At 39.1% G+C, this 19,472-nt stretch overlaps 1 protein-coding gene across 1 annotated transcript in view; it reads right to left on the bottom strand.

Moving 5' to 3' along the window:
- Nucleotides 1-4,933: 4,933 nt before the first annotated feature.
- Nucleotides 4,934-19,472, bottom strand: part of DUS4L (dihydrouridine synthase 4 like) — a 36,746-nt gene continuing 22,207 nt past the window's right edge. The window contains exons 9-12 of the mRNA XM_048945764.1: nucleotides 16,091-16,226; nucleotides 13,618-13,729; nucleotides 7,289-7,389; nucleotides 4,934-5,939 (exon numbers count right to left, since the gene is read on the bottom strand). Of these exons, the coding sequence (XP_048801721.1) occupies nucleotides 5,901-5,939; nucleotides 7,289-7,389; nucleotides 13,618-13,729; nucleotides 16,091-16,226 (388 nt within the window). The 3' untranslated portion in view covers nucleotides 4,934-5,900. The remainder of the gene's footprint in view (nucleotides 5,940-7,288; nucleotides 7,390-13,617; nucleotides 13,730-16,090; nucleotides 16,227-19,472) is intronic.

The following is a 19,472-nucleotide window of genomic DNA, read 5'->3' as shown; positions in this document are numbered from 1 at the left end:
CCAAGGGCCCCATCCAACCCGGCCCTGAGCGCCTGCAGGGATGGGGCACCCACAGCTCTATGGGCAGCTGTGCCAGGGCCTCGCCATCACGCCAGGAGACAATTCAAATCTAGAATCAGTGAGTTGAATGTGTTTCAACTCACATCAAAGAGGCATTGAGGGCACACACTGAGGGCACTGGATCAAGCAAAATATTTGTTCAATGAGCTACTCAGTTGTGGATATTCTTGACGGCTTTGGTTTTAAAGCACAGTCCTAGCTCCAGGCACGTTGAAGCTGTAAAGAGGTTATTTTCTGAAAGTACATTTTGTAGTGTAACACATGATCTGCAGGTTCAGGCTGTGACAGATTTCCCCTACTGCTGTACTGTGAGAAACATCTAGGTGAACTGCTGATACGCTTTGATCTAAGCAGTATTGTAGCAGGCAGCCAAACAGCTTGCTTGCAAAGCAGAGACACAATGTTTTGTAGAAACCCTTAAACACAGCACTGGAACGAGTACAACACTTAGCAGTGTGATTTTAAGGAAAGCCATCTTATATAAATGCTATCCACTCCTGAACAAGAAAGCTTTCAGATTGGTTTTGCTAGCAGACAGTACTGTGGGAATGGAATTAATACTGGAAAGCAGAATGGATGCCTGATTCAGTTTGATGCATACTAAACTACATATGGAAAATTCAGCTGACTTAAATACTGGGTACTGTACTGAGTTAAGATCCACTCCTGATAAAACCAAGTAGCATGAAAAGTTGTTTTGAAATCTAACTTTGAAAAGCTGTTGTGGTAACATATTCTTAGGTTCTAAACTGAGTACAAAGACAATGACATGATTCCAGCAGATATAATGGCTTCTAGTTCAGTCATTAAATTAAAGGAAAACGGAAACATTTGCAGGAAATCATCATGGATGCCCTACGCTTCACAACACACATTAACTCAATTTGGAGGACTGGATGAGTATTACATATTGGTTTCTCCTAGAACACCTACAGAAATGCAATTATTTTATAATCCACATAACTAGGACTTTCAAAGAGAACCAGATAATAACCCAAATGAAAGCAAACCAAATCAAAACAAACCAAACCAAAGTAAGAGTCATACTGACCATGGCAATTAACACTGGGAGACTACAGTATGAAGAATCTGATCCAACTGTAACTCATGAACTCATGCTCTTTTCAAATCTACTTTTGCAGTATGTGTCTGGCTGAACTGCACACTGAGATTCAGCATCTCACAGGTATGAGATGGTGTAGGATCAGCAGTTGGTGTACGGATGAGAACTCTGTAGGACTGCGTACTGGCAGGACAGACATAAGCACAGTTGAGGAGACTTCAAGAAAAAAATACCATCTGTGTAACACAATGTACTTACCCATGTTTGAAAACAAAACAAATCGAGGAAGATGATAAGGAATGAAACACCACAGGATGCTCACTTCCTTTTACAACTTCAAAGTGTTTTTCTTCCTCTTTTTTTTTTCTTTCCTTAGCTTCAAGTCTAAGCTTTCTAAACCCGTTTTTATTTGCTACTCTTTCTGAAATAATCTTGTTCATCTCAGTCTAGTGGGAGGTGTTTCTGCCTATAGCAGGGGGCTTGGAACCAGATCTTCATAGTCCCTTCTGAGTTCCTTTGACTTGCTGCACCAGGTCTTCTCTGCATGTCTTAAACTCAAAAGGGAACGAGTAGGTTAGTGCCTTGCTGGCCAGTCTGAATTTCTTCCATAGTCACAGGAACAAGGTTTGAACTTGAGGCTAAGAGAGACACTGAACATGGTCTCACTTTTCAGGTGAGCAGCTATTAAGCTCTCTCATAAAACATGATAATCACCAAAAGTTCTGCCTCTTCTGATTTGGTTGAAAACACAAAGAATGAACCCAGTTAGACTAGACAGACAGCCTGATCTCCAGCAGCTGGACAGAGGAAAGGATTTAAACTGCGAACCCAAATCCTGCAGATATTTTTATTACAGCTACAATCAGTGTCCAACTTCCTGATCAGTTCTGAGAGATGCTTGGTATCTCCTCGCCTCCAATAGACATGCTAGCTCTAGTGTCAAACTCCTCCCTAATACCACACATGGCTTAGGCTCCCACTTCCCAAACCTCAGTGTACCCACATGTATTTGGGAATCTGGATACCCCAAACCTGGTTGTGTTGGTGTAGAGTAAGCCCACCTCGGTGGTTTGAAGGGAATCCACTGGCATAGAAAGAACCATCCTTTAGGATTGCAGCACGTTCCTCCTCTAAGAGGTGGAATAGCAATGTTCTTTTAGGACAGACTTGACAGTGGGGTTTTTCAATGGATCACAACTGTATTTCAGGCTGATGGACACAAAATCAGAGGGACTCTCATTTTCCTCACAACATACTTTGGTTCTATTTGCAAAATTTCTCAAGACAGAAATCAAAAATCACTTTTTATCACAGAAAACAAAACATTCCACGTTCTGTCTGAATTGGAGATGCTCAGTTCCAGAAATATGTTATCAGGCCTTACTCAATTAACATACACAGCAATCTTCAGTGCAGAGTACTGCAGGGCTGGAAGGATATGACTGAAAACCTATTTTCCATCATCATTTACAAAGTAAACTTGGTGTTTCAAGCAACACTTGAGAACTGAGACAGTTGTGTAATACTTCTGTAATAACTTCACATTTGGAAATACAAATGTTGTTTTCGGTGCTGACCAAACCAGAGTTTTCACCCTTCAGAACAAGCTCTGAAAGCAGTGTCTCTTCAGTGAGGACATGGAGCTCGTACTTGTTGCAGCAAGTACAGCTAACACAAATACACATTTTCAGGAAAGACTCTCTATATTTCATGCTTCTAAATAAGTACATGAGCCGATATTTGTTGCAAAAAGATGGAAAAAAGGAAAAACACTCTGGTTAACTCTGAATGCATTCCTTAAGGGAAAAGCAGAGTTAAGTCTATTAATATTCAGGTCAGTTCTCAGGCACCCACCGTGACCTCACTGCTTTCTTGACTCAGCAGAAAAAAAAAGGAGTTTAGGAAAAAAACCTCATAAACACAGAAGTAGTTTGATTCCATCAGCATTAGCAGAGAGCTTTGTTAACTCTTTCCTACAAAACAGGCAACCTTGGACCGAACTGCTTCAAAGTTTGAGAGTTGAAAAAGTACAAGTTTGGTTTACTTCTTCCCAGTACATGACCCATAACTTACAATGTTACTGACTAGAAAATTTTACTTCAAATTGATCAATCCAAATTCCCACAGGTTCTGAACACGTATGAAACAACGCACAGGCAAGCTTCTGAAACATCTACCTTCTGCTGGAATTCCCAGATATATTATTACCTCAACTTCTTGTTTTATAAAAGAAAAGTATGTTTCAATTGTTTCTTGGAAGCATACAGTTCTACAAAACCAATAATACAAAATAATTCTTGCTGGAATAACAGCAGATTTTTATACAACAAAGCTGGGATGAGTTAGAACTCTATAAGAGCTGAGTGTGTTATCCAACTTACTCAAACACATACAACCACTCAAGAGAGTGGTATCGTTCTACTAAGAAGAGTGGAATCATTCTACTATTTCCTATCAGGGAAATCTGATAAACCTATACTAATAATAGTACAGAATAGAAGAAACGACTAAAGACAAAGTGGAAGGTCTGGGGCTTTAATCAATGCCTAATCTTTACTTAGTGGAGTATCTTCTACGGCATGACATGCAAAGGTTTTGTTCCTTTTTTCTCCTCCTAACAGCTGCCTCTTCACTTGCTCATTGAGCAAATCTGTATCTTCCAATTAGGCAGTAGGAAGTGCCAGGCTGAAGTAGGTATAATTACAGAGGGTAATGAGTATCATGTGCTGAATGCATGTTTAGAAATACTATGCATGATTTTCAGCTTCCACGAAAGTCATACACACCATTATGCATGTCTCCAAACTCCAGTAATGCCCTACAGCAAGAATGGTGAAGCATCTGATCTTCCTACTCAAGGTAAAGTATTGATAACATCAGTGCAAGCACAATCATTTTGTTCCACGTTACTCTAAGATATGTAATTACAGACAAAGAGTGCACTTCATGACGTCTTTCATTTATATTACTAATTACCTACTTACAATAAAGGAAGAAATGCTTGAATTTCAGTGAGTAGGTAACAATAAATAGCAAAACAAGTACTGCTTGCTATTGTTTTCAATCTAAAAAAAAGCAGGTGATATTTGGGGGTGGATAGTGTTAGCTCTGTTCTTCAAAGCCACACCTGCTTATATATATATGCATATATATTATCCTTATATATGGAGTGTAATACTGTGTGTATACATGGACATACATGTATGTATGCAGAGAGTATTTGAAGTATACAAGACTATTTGCTGTAGATCCCAGAAAGAACTGATAGATCCACAAACATTAGTCTTCAATATCCAGAAGCAATTGTCTGGGACGAAGCAGCATCACTTCCCAGGCTTCCAACCAGTCTTCAGATCAGAATGCAAAATTAGGATAACATTCTGTTAAATATTACAGAATGATTGAAATATATGTATATATTAAAAAAAACCCAAACATTTAATGACACCACCAAAAATTGGGGAAAGGTGAGGTGCTACTTTGAATCTGGAAAGTTCTGAAACAAGCAGATCTGCCATCTCTTACAATCTCTCAGAGTACTTTCTATACTACATCTGCAAGGAGGAACTATTTTTTTTAAACATCCTTACTCAATATGCTATGATATGCTTTGTAGTAATCAACATGCCATTTTAAAATTCTATTTCCAGAGCAATCCAAAATACCCCTATGAAGAAGGTGGCCTTGTTTCCAGAAGCTCAGTATCACCAAGTGAGAAGTGCATTTTGTTCTTTGTGTATGGACATTTGTACACAGCTCTGGTAAGATAGCACATTAGGTGACATTTACATGAATAAACTCACACTCACAAACTTCAGCAATCTCTTTAATATAACAAACATATCCAATTTTGGAATACAAATTGGAACCAGCTAACAAAAAAAACTCAAAATAACTTTCAGAATGCCAAAGAGGGCTTATGCAGAACAGTGCACATTTATTCTGAGGTATTGTATTCATGAAAACAACAACAACAAAAAAATCAAACCAACACAACTATCCTCCAACATTCTAGAAGAATTTTTAGCAAGGCAAAAGCAGTTAGGTGGCATGTATTGATTAAGCATGTGTAAACAGTGTAAAAATACAGAATATGAATAGCAACCAATTCAAAACTTTGGTTATGAAAACTGATGTAACCCCATCAATTGAAGAAAAATAAGCCAGAGTAATGCAAAATATCATTTGTTAAAATATGCTCATCCGTGCAGCTAAGTGGAAGTCAGAAGCTAGCAGGATGGATTTAAAAATACCTTCCTTTATTTAGTAACTTTCTTTAGATTGATTGTCATTCAGTTTTCCATGGAAAGAGAACGATTGATGAAAAGCTTCAGTCTACTGTAAATGTACTTTTGAAGATTCCAATGAGGTGTTACAAATGATGTTTGTTTAAGTGGTTGTTTTTTATCATTCAGCATGACATACAATCCCACTCTAATGTTACAAGCAAATGGTGCCATGGTGCACTAATTTTTACTGTTTTGGAAGGCGAGAGCTGGGAGATTGGTTGCTCCAGGTGAACTGGAAGGTTTTCATGTTTTTCCTCTCAAGAGCAGCAACAAACTCCAGGGCAAACCTGGTAAGCCACTTAACATTTTATTTCAAACAAATAATATATTGGCAACCAAGATATATGAGTGGAATCTGGATTGTGACCAGCAGTGCATGTGCTTCTCAGGAAAGTGAAGCTTTGTTTCAGATGCACATCAGGAGCCTAAGCAGCACGAGGCTTTTCACACTGAAACAATTATACCAATGCCATCTGCCTGACGCACACTTACAGGTCTTTCTTGTCTTCTGCTTCACTTGAAGCGTTCTGAAAAGAGAATAAAAATCACATTTTACATCTGGGAAGACATGATGGCAGATGGACTGTTTTGCCCTCTTGTAGTTGTACCTGCTTTGTTCACTACGCACCCTTCACAGCTGTAGTCCCATCAATACCATCCCCATAACATGTGCTTCTGATCCTTAACACATTAGCAGCCAAGTAGCCTGCTTCTCCTCTGATCACGTTATAGTTGAACTGTGCAGCAAACTAAGCAGTAAATGCTTTCTACTAATAACTCTTAGGGATAAATCAGCTGCATCTACTGTGCACTCAGTACTTTCTGCACTTTCTAGTCGGAGGTAAACTCTATACTGTAAGGATGTGCACACCAGGCCATAAAACTGTTAGAAATGCAGCAGAACTCCTACAGCTCATTACACAGGGAAGCACAAAGACAGCACATAGATGGCGGTCTCAACTTCGGAACGCAAACTGACTGAGTAGTCTCTAAAGAAGGACATGATGAGGCAGGGAAATTAGTAAGCAGCTTCACACAATACAGAACTATAATCAGCTCAAATTTGCAATCTGATCGACCAATTTCTTAATACACAGCCAACAAACCAAACCGCTCCTCTTGGAAAGTGGTCACCAGAATTTTAACATCAATGCATTTTCTCTCTAGGCCACTATCTGTAACCGACTAACATTCACATTTATTGATCCATTTCAACCCCAACTAACAGGGTCAGGCCGATGTTCAGCCTGAAGTATACCAACACCTCACAGACAAAAAGAAGAAGCAGGGCTCCCAGTTCTACCTGAAATAATTACCGTGTACGTTGCAGATACTACTGCCATGCACATATGCAAACCTGATCAAACAGCTAATCCAGTTTTAGCTCGCTGAACTTCTTTTTCTATTTTGTACTTCAGTTTGAATTTTTATATTTGCCTGTTCTTAGCCTAGGTGGTTTCAGTTTTTTCCTTCTTGCATTGTAACAGCACTGCAACATTTATAATCCACTGTTGCGAAAGCATGTTTAAAGAGCAAACGAAATAAAATGACACCTATAAACTATGTATACACCACACACACTACTGCTATCATTTTCTCAGAAGCTTCATTTTGGTCCAAAACTTAGCCCTCAAGAGATATTAAAATACAGCCTGTTGATGACCTGAAGAGCAAAGAAGAAAATGCTAATAGCTTTGCCAACCAGTTCTTTCAAGACAAAATTTTACTTTTTTTTTTTTAATTAAATGAAGTTCAAGGAGTGCTTCCCATTTAAACTTCACGCTCTACTAAAGGTTTTGCATAGTAAATAGCTAACAAAAAGAATTTTGCAGCACAATTCAGAATGCTGCTTACACACTGAGCCAGAACCACTCACCTGAAGTCGTCCGTACTCTTGCATCAGACGGTCGTACTCTCTTTTAAGGCCTTCAGACTGCTTTTTAACTGCTGCCACTTCATTATTTGCCTTGTGGAGAGCTGTAAAATATCAGGATTTGTGTTTCAATCATTAACTGTACCGCTGTACTTCGGAGCTCTGTTTGTGTATTAGTGCTCCACCATATCTGACGCCCCCTCCTTGTGAAAGCTGAAATTTAGAATGGAGCATCCCAGGACACAGGAACAGATCAGGAAAGGGAAGGGAAGGAAAATGACTTATATTCACAAATGGCAAAAAAAGGAGCACAGTGGGGCTGTGTGAAAGGTAAGGGCAAAGCCAGTAAACTTTTGAGTGGAATGAGAAAATGATGAGACTGCAGTTTTATGCCACACTGCAGGAGACAATTCCAGAAAAACAAAACACCACAACTCCAAAAGCCATCTTAAAAGGCATTCAAACACTGTGCAAAATTTTGGCAAAGTAACCAAGGACATCTGTCAAATATGGGGAAAGGAGGTAAAACATTACATTATTACAGGAGTATGGACTCTCATATTTTACCATGCAGGAGTTCATTCATTAGAACCATCATTTTATGGATGAGAAAGCAGAAATGGGGATGGGGGGGGGGGGGGGGCAGACAACCATGAAAAGGCTTTTACTATCAGAAAAATATATATTTACCTACTCCTTATTTCAAAAGAAATAAGCTGAAAGTAAGTCTATGCTGCAAGTCTGCTGCAGTACAAAACAGCCCAGGAATCAACAGGGGCTTATTTACAATGGGGGGTAAACCAGCACCAAGTTTCCCAAAGCTGTTACTCCTAAACTGTTAGTGAGCATCCAGTAAGGTCACTTAGACATCATGCTCTTTTGCTATAGGCATCTCATCTGTATATGCTTTTTTTTTTTTTGCTGGAGCAGCACAGGGATACCCTAATACCAGATTTACTTACATTACAGCAGAGAAACGTTGTTAGTGACTGATAAAACTGCCTCACATAGCAGCTCTATCCTCCTTTTATTCATACCACTGAGATCTGGCTATTTTCCTTTCTCCAACAATGTGCATGATCCTTTGCCCGTGAGCTGCCTGAAAACAGACTGCTCTTTCCCAGAGACCTCCCAGACACTGCAGCACTTCTCTGAGAGACTGTTCTCAAAAGATGAAGAGCTAGACATGCTTTCTGTAAGCACCACACAAGCATATGATAAGCACCATGCACTTTCGTATGAACTGTTTCACTTTGGGAGCTTACTCTTGTTCCTGAGACATCAGGACACTGATCTGACCACCTTCCCACATGCAAAAAAGAAGACTCCCTTCCTTTGTCTTTTTGCTTGTTTGTTTCTTTGTTTTTTAATTTGCTGTTTAGAATTAAAAAAAAAATCTGCAAGAGTTCTTCCAATAATATTACTTCACTTACCTGAAATTCTGGTCTACTGAAGTTAATTACATTTAAGCTTATTGATTCTATTGTGGTCAAAAATTAATTCCTACCCTTACATCACTGCTTTCACCTCATCTTGCATACATATCCCTTTAATGCAGTCTCGATGTCACCAATGCAAATACCTTTTTCTAAAGATCTTAGTATTTGGAACTAACCATGATTTCCACATATCCAATAAGTAAAAGTCATATTGTATTCATTCTATTTGATCTTCTCTCTGTTCTTGCTACTATTGAAAGTATTGATAGTAAAATTTAGGAATCACTCTGAAGTGAATGTGACAAATTGTTAAGATCCCGATTTTTAAGCTGTAGGCAAAAAGTACATCCATACAGAATTTCACCTCTGCTACATCTGCCTCTGAAATTATTTTTGTCAGGTTACTGTAGAAATATTCAGTTTCTGAAGAGGACGATTACTGACCTAAAGCTATTTAGTGTTTATAAGCAGCAGATTAGTACTTTAGTTGCAACCAAAAACAACTGTATCATTAAAGCGTGAATAAAATGTCTAAAAATATCTGCAAATCAAGAAAACAAACAAGCCAGTACATTGTTTCAATGTTTTGACCAAAACAGATGTGTGACAGGAACAACTCACCTAACCCCAGAAGAAGAAAGAGCAAAGAGCAGATTGTCCTTTCCACCTGTGTTGGCTATGGATCAGAAAGCCAGCCTGCTGGTTGACATTCTTAATGTAGCCCACCTACATTCTTAATCTCCTCCTCCTCAAGCATCCCCACAGCTTCAGGGACTGGACTTTGTGGACACAATAAGATGGAGTGTCATATCTGCGACAACATGAGTTCTCCATCGTGCCAACTTCTCTGGATGTCTTTCTGTCAAGCAACTGAGGCCCTCCATGCACAGCTGCTCCGCTATTTTGCCAAGACGTGAGCGCTGCACTACAGCTGTATCAAAGATCAGGTGTCCTGGTTGTCATACGGATCGCATCAGAGGAACACCCAACCACTATAAAACAGAGAATACTTTGTTTGCATAATACAGCCAGTTATTATTTCCAGCTTCCATCTGACCTGTTGATTTGCCTCACAGGAGCCAGAGCAGCTGGACTGGCAGCAAGCAAAACCTGACAGCTGATTGTTCCTACCAAACAAATGCGTGAGAAGATGTGAGTGAGAGATGCTGCTCCTATGTTAATGAAACTGGAGAGAGAAATAGTCACTAAGTCCTTGCATAAAGAAAACCATGCTTGCTGTACACAGCACCCTCCCTTTGAGTCATCAGATATAAAACTTTCTTGATGTGACAGCTTGCAATGCTCTCACAGTTACAATTTCACAGTTGTAAAAGGAAAAATTAAGTAAGATGGACTTTGTTCCTAAGCCTTCCTCTGCCATCACCTCAATAAAAGCAGACCACAGCCAATTCAGTTCACTGCTCCATGTCTCTTCTTCCCACCTTACAAAAGAAAGTGGACAAAGGATGACTTTTTTTTGTTTATAAGAACTTGAGTGGTGCTTCACTGAAACTCAACACATATGCTACTTTCATGTATGTTAATAGCCTGCCTGGCAACACAAAGACCAATCCGTACCAGTGGCAACAAGTAACAAGTTCCATGAGATGCACAGTGTGCATATTAGTGACCTCTATCCTTCCAACCATCTTCATGCTGTAGGTCTTCATATGCACATTTTCTAGAATTGTATTTCAAAACCAGATGCCCACACATACACTCTTGCTCTCTTCTGTCTCCTACAGTGCAGCGCAACCAAGAAGCAGAAGAACCTGTGACACATTCTGTGCACAAAACAAACTTCATTAAAGGATGCACAGAAGTTTTATCAGAATTTTCTCCTGCCCTTATTGTATGTTTGGAACAACAATACATATAAAGAAAGAGTATTTTCAGGAAATAGTTGAAGTTCCATAGTACCTAAATGAGTGAAATCCTAATGGCAACAAACTGGTCAAGATTCTGCCATCAGGTCCGTTCCGCTGCAAGTTCAAATCAATACCAGTTTTCTGTATGAATTTGTTGTGGGAATAAAGTGGAAGCCTTTACCATACAATAGGACAGCATCACCAAAAAGATGACCTGAGATAGCAGAAAATGAAATAATACAGCATTACAGAAGTCGCCCTCCTGCCCAAAGGGTCCTGATAGTTACAAACAGGCATTTCACATGAACATTCCTACAGCTGTGAGAAAAAAAAAAGTTAATGCACTCAAAGTCCCATTCCTGACCTCAGTCAAAGGACAGCTGTCAGGATAGCTGCTTTGTGAAGCTTATCTTAATTCCATCCTCATCTTCAATTGGTGATGGCTTATTTTAACTTTTTGAATCAATTTCAGTACTATCCAAACGAAACAAAGCAACATACCAACACTCACATGGACTGCATTTGTCACAATTAGCATTTTGGATATATGAACATTGCAGTAAAGTCACAATTTAGCAATAAAAAACAAAATACACAATAGAGTTGCCTAATGCCGCCCAAGGTCACATCACCTTTCACTTCCCCAGAAAGATCCCATAGAGTTGACAAGCAGCTACAAACAGCTTTCAACAACCTCAGTCAAGGTTTTGTTAGAAATTTAGCTAATGCGTAGCAGGAAAAATATTCTCACCTCTGCACTGAGTAGTGCTAGGATTACTCACTTTTAGATATATTAAGACACATTTTGTAGCAGACATGTATCAGTAAAACACCTCCTCAAAGTTTGTAGGAAGTCAAGTCATTACATGTCTAGGTATGCTAAAAACGGATTTAGACTTTACAAGTGCCAGCCCCACTGCTGGGCGCCCATAAAGCCACCACTATGTGGGTCTGCAATAAAGGAGACAAAAACTAGCCCCTTCTCCTTCACTTTCAAGAAAAAAAAAAAAAAAGAAAAAAAAAGGCCTCAATGGGGATAAGAGAATTAAGTCTGAAAATATAACAAAACTGGACAAAATCTTTGATAGCCAATTAGTAACTCCACTGCTCAGTCTCTTTGCCTTGTTCTTTCACTTCTCATCTCCAGCTGTCCAGAATACATTAAGTTGCAAAATATCTTACTTTAGGACTTCTTTTGTGGTTAATTGAATACCTACATTCTTAATCTCTTCCTCCTCCTCAAGTGTCCCCAGAACTTCAGGAACTGGACTTTGTGGACACAAGGGAAAAGTTATGCTTCAGTCATGCTCAACAGCATGCAAAAAATTGAAAAGCTTGTTTTACTTCTTTTTAACAATCCCAACTTTGATTTTATGTAGGACATTTCTCACATTTAGTGAGCATAAAACTCAACATTTACCTGCTCAGCTGGAGAAGTTTCAAAAGAAAACAGAAGTGCAATCCACAGGCAGACTAACGCATACAAAGCTGTTTCTACAGATGTGTTCAGTGTTTATTATCAAGTACTTCTAGATTACTGGATATCAGTTTCTTCAATAAAAGGTATATGAAAACTTACAGAAACCTAAGACAGACATATCCCCACACCATCTAGCTGATGGCAATTAATGTAACCATGGAATTTTCTGTTTGAGGTTTTGGCTACAAAAGGGGGTGGCAACAGGAGGAGGGCTGTAAATATTTCCTGATTCATTAAGATCCCCTCCCCTACTTTTCTCCCCCCAACAAAAAGACTCAAGCATGCCTTCACTTACATATCTTTTAGGTAGACAACTGCCTGCAGAGAGAAAGCAGCTGAAGCAGCATGTGGTAAATTTATTTATTCTTCCACTTTTTCAGGAGCTACCGACTGAAAAGCTTACATTATATTAGTGTTGCATGCCATCAATCAGACTAAAGAAAACATATGTATTTATATTTTTCATTGATCCTGTCACTTCAAAGGCAGCTTTCCTACATTTCTGTAAGAAAACAGCAGGAGAGGGAAAACCCACAATCAAACCTGCCTGGGAATGTGAATTAATAAGACCTTCTGCTTAGAGATTCTTGCTGCTTCAAGCCTAGCTGGAAACAGCTGTTCTGTTCTTGTTTGCCTTCCCAGTGGACAACAGAAAGGATATCATAAAATATTTGGCATTGCTATTTTTGCTTTGTAGCAGCACCATGCACTGTGAAAGCAGCACTGTGTTTTGATGACAATGTGCTACCTGGTACCATGAAAACCTGTGTTTTGTAATAGCCTGTGTATCTGATTAATGCTTTCCAGATAGCAGGCAGTGTTATCTCAAAAACACTAATTTCAGATGAGTAGATGTTTGTAAGCCTAGACAAATCCAAACAAGACAGAACTAAGCAGGTAAACTCTGCTCTGTTTCAACTTGGACTGCCATGAAAGCAGTTCTGACAAGCTGAACCCTACACACGGAAGCTCCTAATATGCGTCACGATATAATTTGCAAGAAATGTTTCCTATCAGACTTGAAAAAGAATTAAAAAAAAAAAAAAAAAGCTAACACCTCTGCTGCATGAGATACGTGTATTTAAAATAGCAGTTAGACTTTCCTGCAACCTTGTTTAAGACCTGCTTCATACAAAAAAGCCCTCAACCATATATTTCCCCATTTTATACATAGAGATCAGTTGTTACATGACATGAAAGATCAGTCTGATGCCTGTAGAAACTTCCAATTTATTCTGTATCCTCACCAATGAGATCTAGGGGATAAGTCGACGCCATTAAAATGGATCAGTTCCATTTCTTTATAATAACAATTTAACTAAGGTGCTCAAATCATACCACTAACATTTTCATAATGAAAACTTCTGCTATAACATAGTGGTGGTGACAGTGTATTTTTCCAGTCCCTTATCAAACGTAAAGAAATCCCAAACCAAGTGTTCCTACGTGTTTCACAGTTAATGCAATACCAAGAATAAATTTTTGACCTCTAGTGTTGAAAAGATTTTTTCTTTATTCCCCAAAGAAGTCCTACCCAATATTTACCATTAGACGTCTTCTCTAACTCTGCTTTCAACTGTCCAATTTCCTTCCTCAATTTTCCATTAGTTGTTTCCATCGCCTCTTTATTTTCACCGCTTCCTTTTTCATTCAGGGCCTATTAAAAACCACAGATGCTGCCATTAATTTTGGTTAAATTAGTTGAATATTAATGTCAAACTATCAGAGAAAGTCAGCCTTGATCTTGCAAAGCAACGAGTTTAATCAAATGTCAATATAACAGGCAGATACCCAGTCATACCATAAAAGAACAAATAAGAAAGGAAAAAAAATGGAAGAAAAATTGTTCAGTATTTAAAGCTGCTATCAAGCCATGTTCTGTATGTATACACAGTTATGTCATCATCTCCCAGGTAAAAGTAGCTGGTATCTCTGCAACTTCTGTATAGGTTACAAAAGGCTTTATGAAAAGACATACCGGAATGCACATGACAGGACACTGCCATGTTTATGTGCAATTTGTTCTAAATAACTGTTATCCTGTTTTATATGTCACAAATCCATTATAGGTTCACAGCTACTGTTTTGATCCTCAGAATACCCTGACACCCAGAGCAGATTTCCTCAGCAATTCAAGTAACAACTAAGAAAGGATAAGTAAGTACCCTTTAAGTACCAGACACAAGAGCAGTATACTCTCTGTACTCCCAAAATGTTAGCATCTGCTATACTTCTGTATGCTCTTATCAGTAAATCACCAACAGCAATACCTTGAAGTATTATACATTAAGGATTACTCTCCCTAATTAGATTCTTTGCTCATACTGCTTCCAGTAGAAACCAAGCATCATCTTTGTTACCAAAATGGCAATGAAATAGTTGTCAGTCCTTCAAGGGATTCCACTTGACTACCAGTAACAAGACTATAGCCAATTTATTACGAGGCCTCATATTGCCTTCTGTACTTTGTTCTCACCTCCTTCTATTAATACGGTTATTTCTACAAACATTTGTCTTGAGTCCTGTGCTTCATGGAACTTCTAAAAAGGACATAGCATGAACCTAATGAACTAGGCTGTGCAGTATTTACACTCAAAGCCAGAGTGCCTTACATGCAACTGCTCGTACCTCCCTCTGATGGCAGAACAAAGCACATTTGTAAATGAACACAAACGCAGAGGGCCAAGCCACAGAGGAACTTTCACTATATGAGGTTATTAAAACAAAAACCCAATGAAATTCTCAACATTTCCAGCACAATGGAAACCCAGCTACAGCATGGTGGTTGTAACTGTGGATACCACTGCTTTTGCAAATCATGAAACCAAAAACACAAATAGAAACGGACAGGAATGCAGTTTCCAGTTTCTGGCTATCACTTACAAGCAGCTAAGAGAATGTGTTGCTTGGGAAACACACTTAAGAGTGAAAGCAGAACAAAAAGAGGACTTTTGGCCAAATCCCAGCAGGGATTTGAGGAAAAAGTGTACCAGGATGCAGCAAACAGACAAGTTCCAAGGCTATGGTTGAGAGTCTGGATCATTTTGACAGAATACCAGACTCAAAGATTTTGGAATCATTTCGTACTTGGGAAATATGTCACATACGCTCCAGTGATTCTCATTTCATACATCTCAAACACCTGTATGTTCTGCATCTTTCTATTATCTTTTGCCCAGAGAATGTTCTCTTTGTCTAGAGATTTGTTATAATAAAAGCCCAGAAAACAATGCTGGCAACCATAAACACAATTCTAGGCAAGAGTGGAATAAAACCTATACACACCCACTTTGACAATGTCACATTTAAGAGTGCTGTATAAATCTTATCTTGGATATCTGTAATTTAGCTTATGGTTCATTCTCTACCAACAGCAGCTGAAGTAGCCAATGACAAGAAAAGATTTCATACATCTAGACAGGCATTTGTTGACTTCCCTCTCTTTATGCAATTGTATACTGAACCACAAAGACAAACAATAGCTTAATTTTCTCCACTCTTATAAAAAAAGTGAGGTGCCTTTGGTCCATTGGTGTTTGTTGTTTTTTTTTTTTTGTTTGTTTGTTTGTTTGCTTTTTAATGTAAGAAATGTTTGGTAATGTCCTCATTAGTAATACAGCAGTACTCTACTGAAAAAGCTAGAGAAGACAACTCAGCTCTGGAGCAAATCCTGCTCAGAAGAAACAGCACCAGAACAGCTGTTTCAAAGGCTGCTCTGTGCTGGACTGTTTCAGCCCTGATCTACACAGCCTGACCTGAAGTCCTCTACTTTCTTAAGATTAAACTCAGAGATACTTTGACAAAATTTGTACTGGAAAGACAAGAGCTTCCTTCATTTACTCAGATTACTGTAGTTTCCTACTGAAATTTCTATTCAGTATTCTGAATTGCATATGGTAAGAAAATTATTCTTCCTTTGTCCATCAGAAAAAAAAAACCCAAACAGTAGCAGATCATCTCCAGACTATTTTGTGCTACTTTGTGTGTAAGAAAATAACTAGAAATGTTTAAAAGATACCTCCTGTAGCCTCTCATTCTCAGCCATGTATTTTTTGGCTGCTTTGGTTGCGTCGTTTACTTGCGTTTCCAGAGCTGCATGAGATGCCATTCCTTTTGCCAACTGAGTAAGAAGGGTAATAGTACGTCTCAAAACACTGGTAAAGAAACACAGTGAACAGCACAGTAATTCACAATACAAGTTAAAAAAAAAAAAAACAAAACACAACAACAAAATATCAACAAACAAACCCAATACACAAAAAAGAACAACCCTTTTTGTCTCTCTTTCAGCATTAGATGTGAAAACATCAACTTAAAGCACCTGAAGGCAAAAATCCAGGTTCAAAGATAGTAACAGTGATGTAAAAAATTGAAAAGGTTGTAATTCATTGAAAATCTGTTTTAACCTGATAAAGGAATCTTCCTTTCCTTCCCAAACCCATAGCTATCAGGGGGTCAGAGACTTGCTTCCCCTAAAGGCTGAAATATGCTCACACGACTGTGTTTCAAACACAATCTCTGAATGCAAGATCCAAGCAGTACGTATGGCAATGAGTATGATTTAAAATAAGAAAAAAAACAACAAAATAACACAAATCCTTTATAAAAGACCTTACAATAAAATATTGGCACATTTATTCTTAACTCTCACACTAACTCTGAATCAAGAAAAGGCCAAAGCAATACTAAATTCCTAGAGTATTCCTAGAGTATGACTATACAGATGCTTTTAAAAAAAACCTTGAAAATCCTAATAATTCATGTTTTTATGAAAGCATATTAATAAACGTGTTAACTCACAAGGTAGGCCTTCGCAATTTTTACGCTGAAAGCTCATTTTCTTACTTTTTTTGGTTTTAATAAAAAGGCTTCTATGTCACTGTTTTCCAAGATGCAGCAGTCTAAAGTCAGTAAAACAACACAACTGAAGCAGAATCACTGTATCACGTAGGTTGGAAGAGGCTTCAGAAGGTCATCCTGTTTGAGGACCTGCCCAAAGCAAGTAGAGCAGACTGCACAAGGCCTTGTCTTGTCCAGCTGAGTTCCCACCACCTCCAAAGATGGACATGCGGCAGAATTTCAGGATTCCTGTAGCATTTGCCCACTCTCAACAGAAGAAAAATACTTATCAGAAGCTCGAGGCTTCAGTTTGTGCCTCTTGCTTCCTGACATTCCGATGTGGGTCCACAAGAAAAGTTAGCTTCATCTTCTCAGTGATCTCCCACAAGAGAGCTGAACAAACCAAAACAGTCTCCACCTCAACTTCTTGGCTAAAGCCAAGCAACAGTGGCCTCACCTTATGTCATGTTTCAGTGCCTGATGTTTTCAGTGCCAGTATCAACGTTTCATAAAGGGGAGCCAAAACCAGGCACGGTCCTGCAACAGTAGTCCCACAAGCACCAGATAGGGAGAAACAATAATTTCTCTTGAACTGCTGGCTACACCCTTGCTATTACAACTCAACACACGATTGACAGTCCATCAGGACTCCCAGGTCTTTTTCTGCAAAGCTGCTTTTTACCCTGCCAATTAGGCCCCAGCCTGTATGTTGTAAGTGGTTATTCTACCAGATGTAGTGCTTTTCATCTGCCTTTGTTTGACAACATGAGGTTTCTGTCAGCTTATCCCTCCAGCCTGCATAGCTTTCTGAATAGCAGCACTGCTCTCCAAGATGTCTACAGGACTCCGGTTTGGACTTTCACAGTCTGCAGATTTGTCAGAAGTACACTTCAACTCATCACTCAAGTCAGCAGCAAGGTCATTAAATGCTATTGGGTCCAGAAGCAATCCCAGAGAGATCCAATTGGAATAAGCAATACCAATTAAATTCTTTTGAGTCCAAGACCCAGTGAATTTCCCACACACCTTTTTCTCCACTTCTCTAGGCCATCCTTCTCCAATCAGACTATCAGGATACCAAAAGAGACTACATGCGTAACTTAAGCAATGCCTCTGACATTATGTGCTCTGCCATTTACCCACACAGATAGTGATCTAATCACAGAAGGCAGCAGGAATGATCAGGGACTATCTCCCATTAGGCCTGTGCTGGTTGTTTCCAGCCACTGAATTTGCTCAAGTTCTCCCAAGCTGTACCTCCCACAAGGCTAAAAAAAAAAAAAAAAAAAAAAAAAAAAAAGGCCAGACAGCAGACCTTATCAGCAAGAAACAAGGCAAAATAAGGCTGGTAATGAGATACTCAATGCCTCATTCTTTCCATCACCCTTTGTAATTCAGTTCCTTGTCCCACTGAGCAGTGGGCCTATGTGTTCTTTAGCTTCCTTTGAATCTTCAGCTCTCCTTACCCCTTTCTGGTTTCAATTCCAGCTGAGCATTAGTTTTCCTATTGCAACCCCTGAATAATTAAGCAATGTTTTCTGTACTTGTCCTAGGTAACCCACCTCATTTTCTTCTCTTTTCATACCCCAGATGAATCTGGATATCACTGCTAATTCATCCCAGCCTTCTGCCTTGCTTATTTTACTTTGTGAGCACTAGAATTGAATCCTTGAAAAAATCCATCAGCTCTCCCAAGTCTCTATATTCTATGATAGTCTACCACTGGGTAATGCTGAAAAGATCCTCAAATATGCCAGAACCTGCTCTTCAGGGTTGCAATTCCGCTATGTTTGCATTCACAAAACAAAATCTACAACCTCACAGTCACTGTATCAATAGCTGCCCGTCATCTTCAACCAGTCTTTACTTGATTGTGAGCAACTGTCTATCAGAACACCTCTTTCAGTTCTGCCATTGACCATCCGTACTAAGAAATTGTCTTCAATACATAATGGAAACTAGAAATCTCCTGGATTGCCCATACCTGCCCCTACTGCCCTTCTAGGAGGAACAGGAGTGACTCAAACTCTCCTATTCTTAACTACCAATGCTTGCAATTATCAGTCTTCCCGCTGCCTAAGGAATGCCTGCTGAAGAAAAACACGTAGATGAAGTCATCTATAGCAGATACCTAATAACACTACCTGTCTTGTTCTGTCCTCTATTCTTTACCATATATTACTGAATGGCTCATCATCACCATTTTGAAGGCATGGCTTCTTGCGTTCCTACCAACTCCTTTGCCAAATGGAATGCCTCCTCTCACCTGCTCTGCTTTCTGCCCATACCCATCCATTCCAGCACTCCAGTCATATAAGCTATCCCAGTGCCTTTGTAATCTGAATGCAGGCACAGAAAATGTGCACATCTATCCAGCAAGGAAGCCTGAGAAGCAGAAAAGTCCTTGACTAGAGGTAACCACATCTCAGCAAGAATTAAAACATCACTGTGTTATCTACTTTATTTTACCTTAAAACCAAAATATGGCACCAGATCAGCTACTGAGGAGTGAATTAACTCTATCCCAGCCAAACCCAGGACGCTCTGCAACTGTGCACAAA

This window comes from Lagopus muta, chromosome 1 (assembly GCF_023343835.1).
Source record: "Lagopus muta isolate bLagMut1 chromosome 1, bLagMut1 primary, whole genome shotgun sequence".
Taxonomy (NCBI): Eukaryota; Metazoa; Chordata; class Aves; order Galliformes; family Phasianidae; genus Lagopus; species Lagopus muta.
The sequence above is the reverse complement of the archived record's forward strand: the minus strand, read 5'-3'. Positions and strand labels throughout refer to the sequence as shown.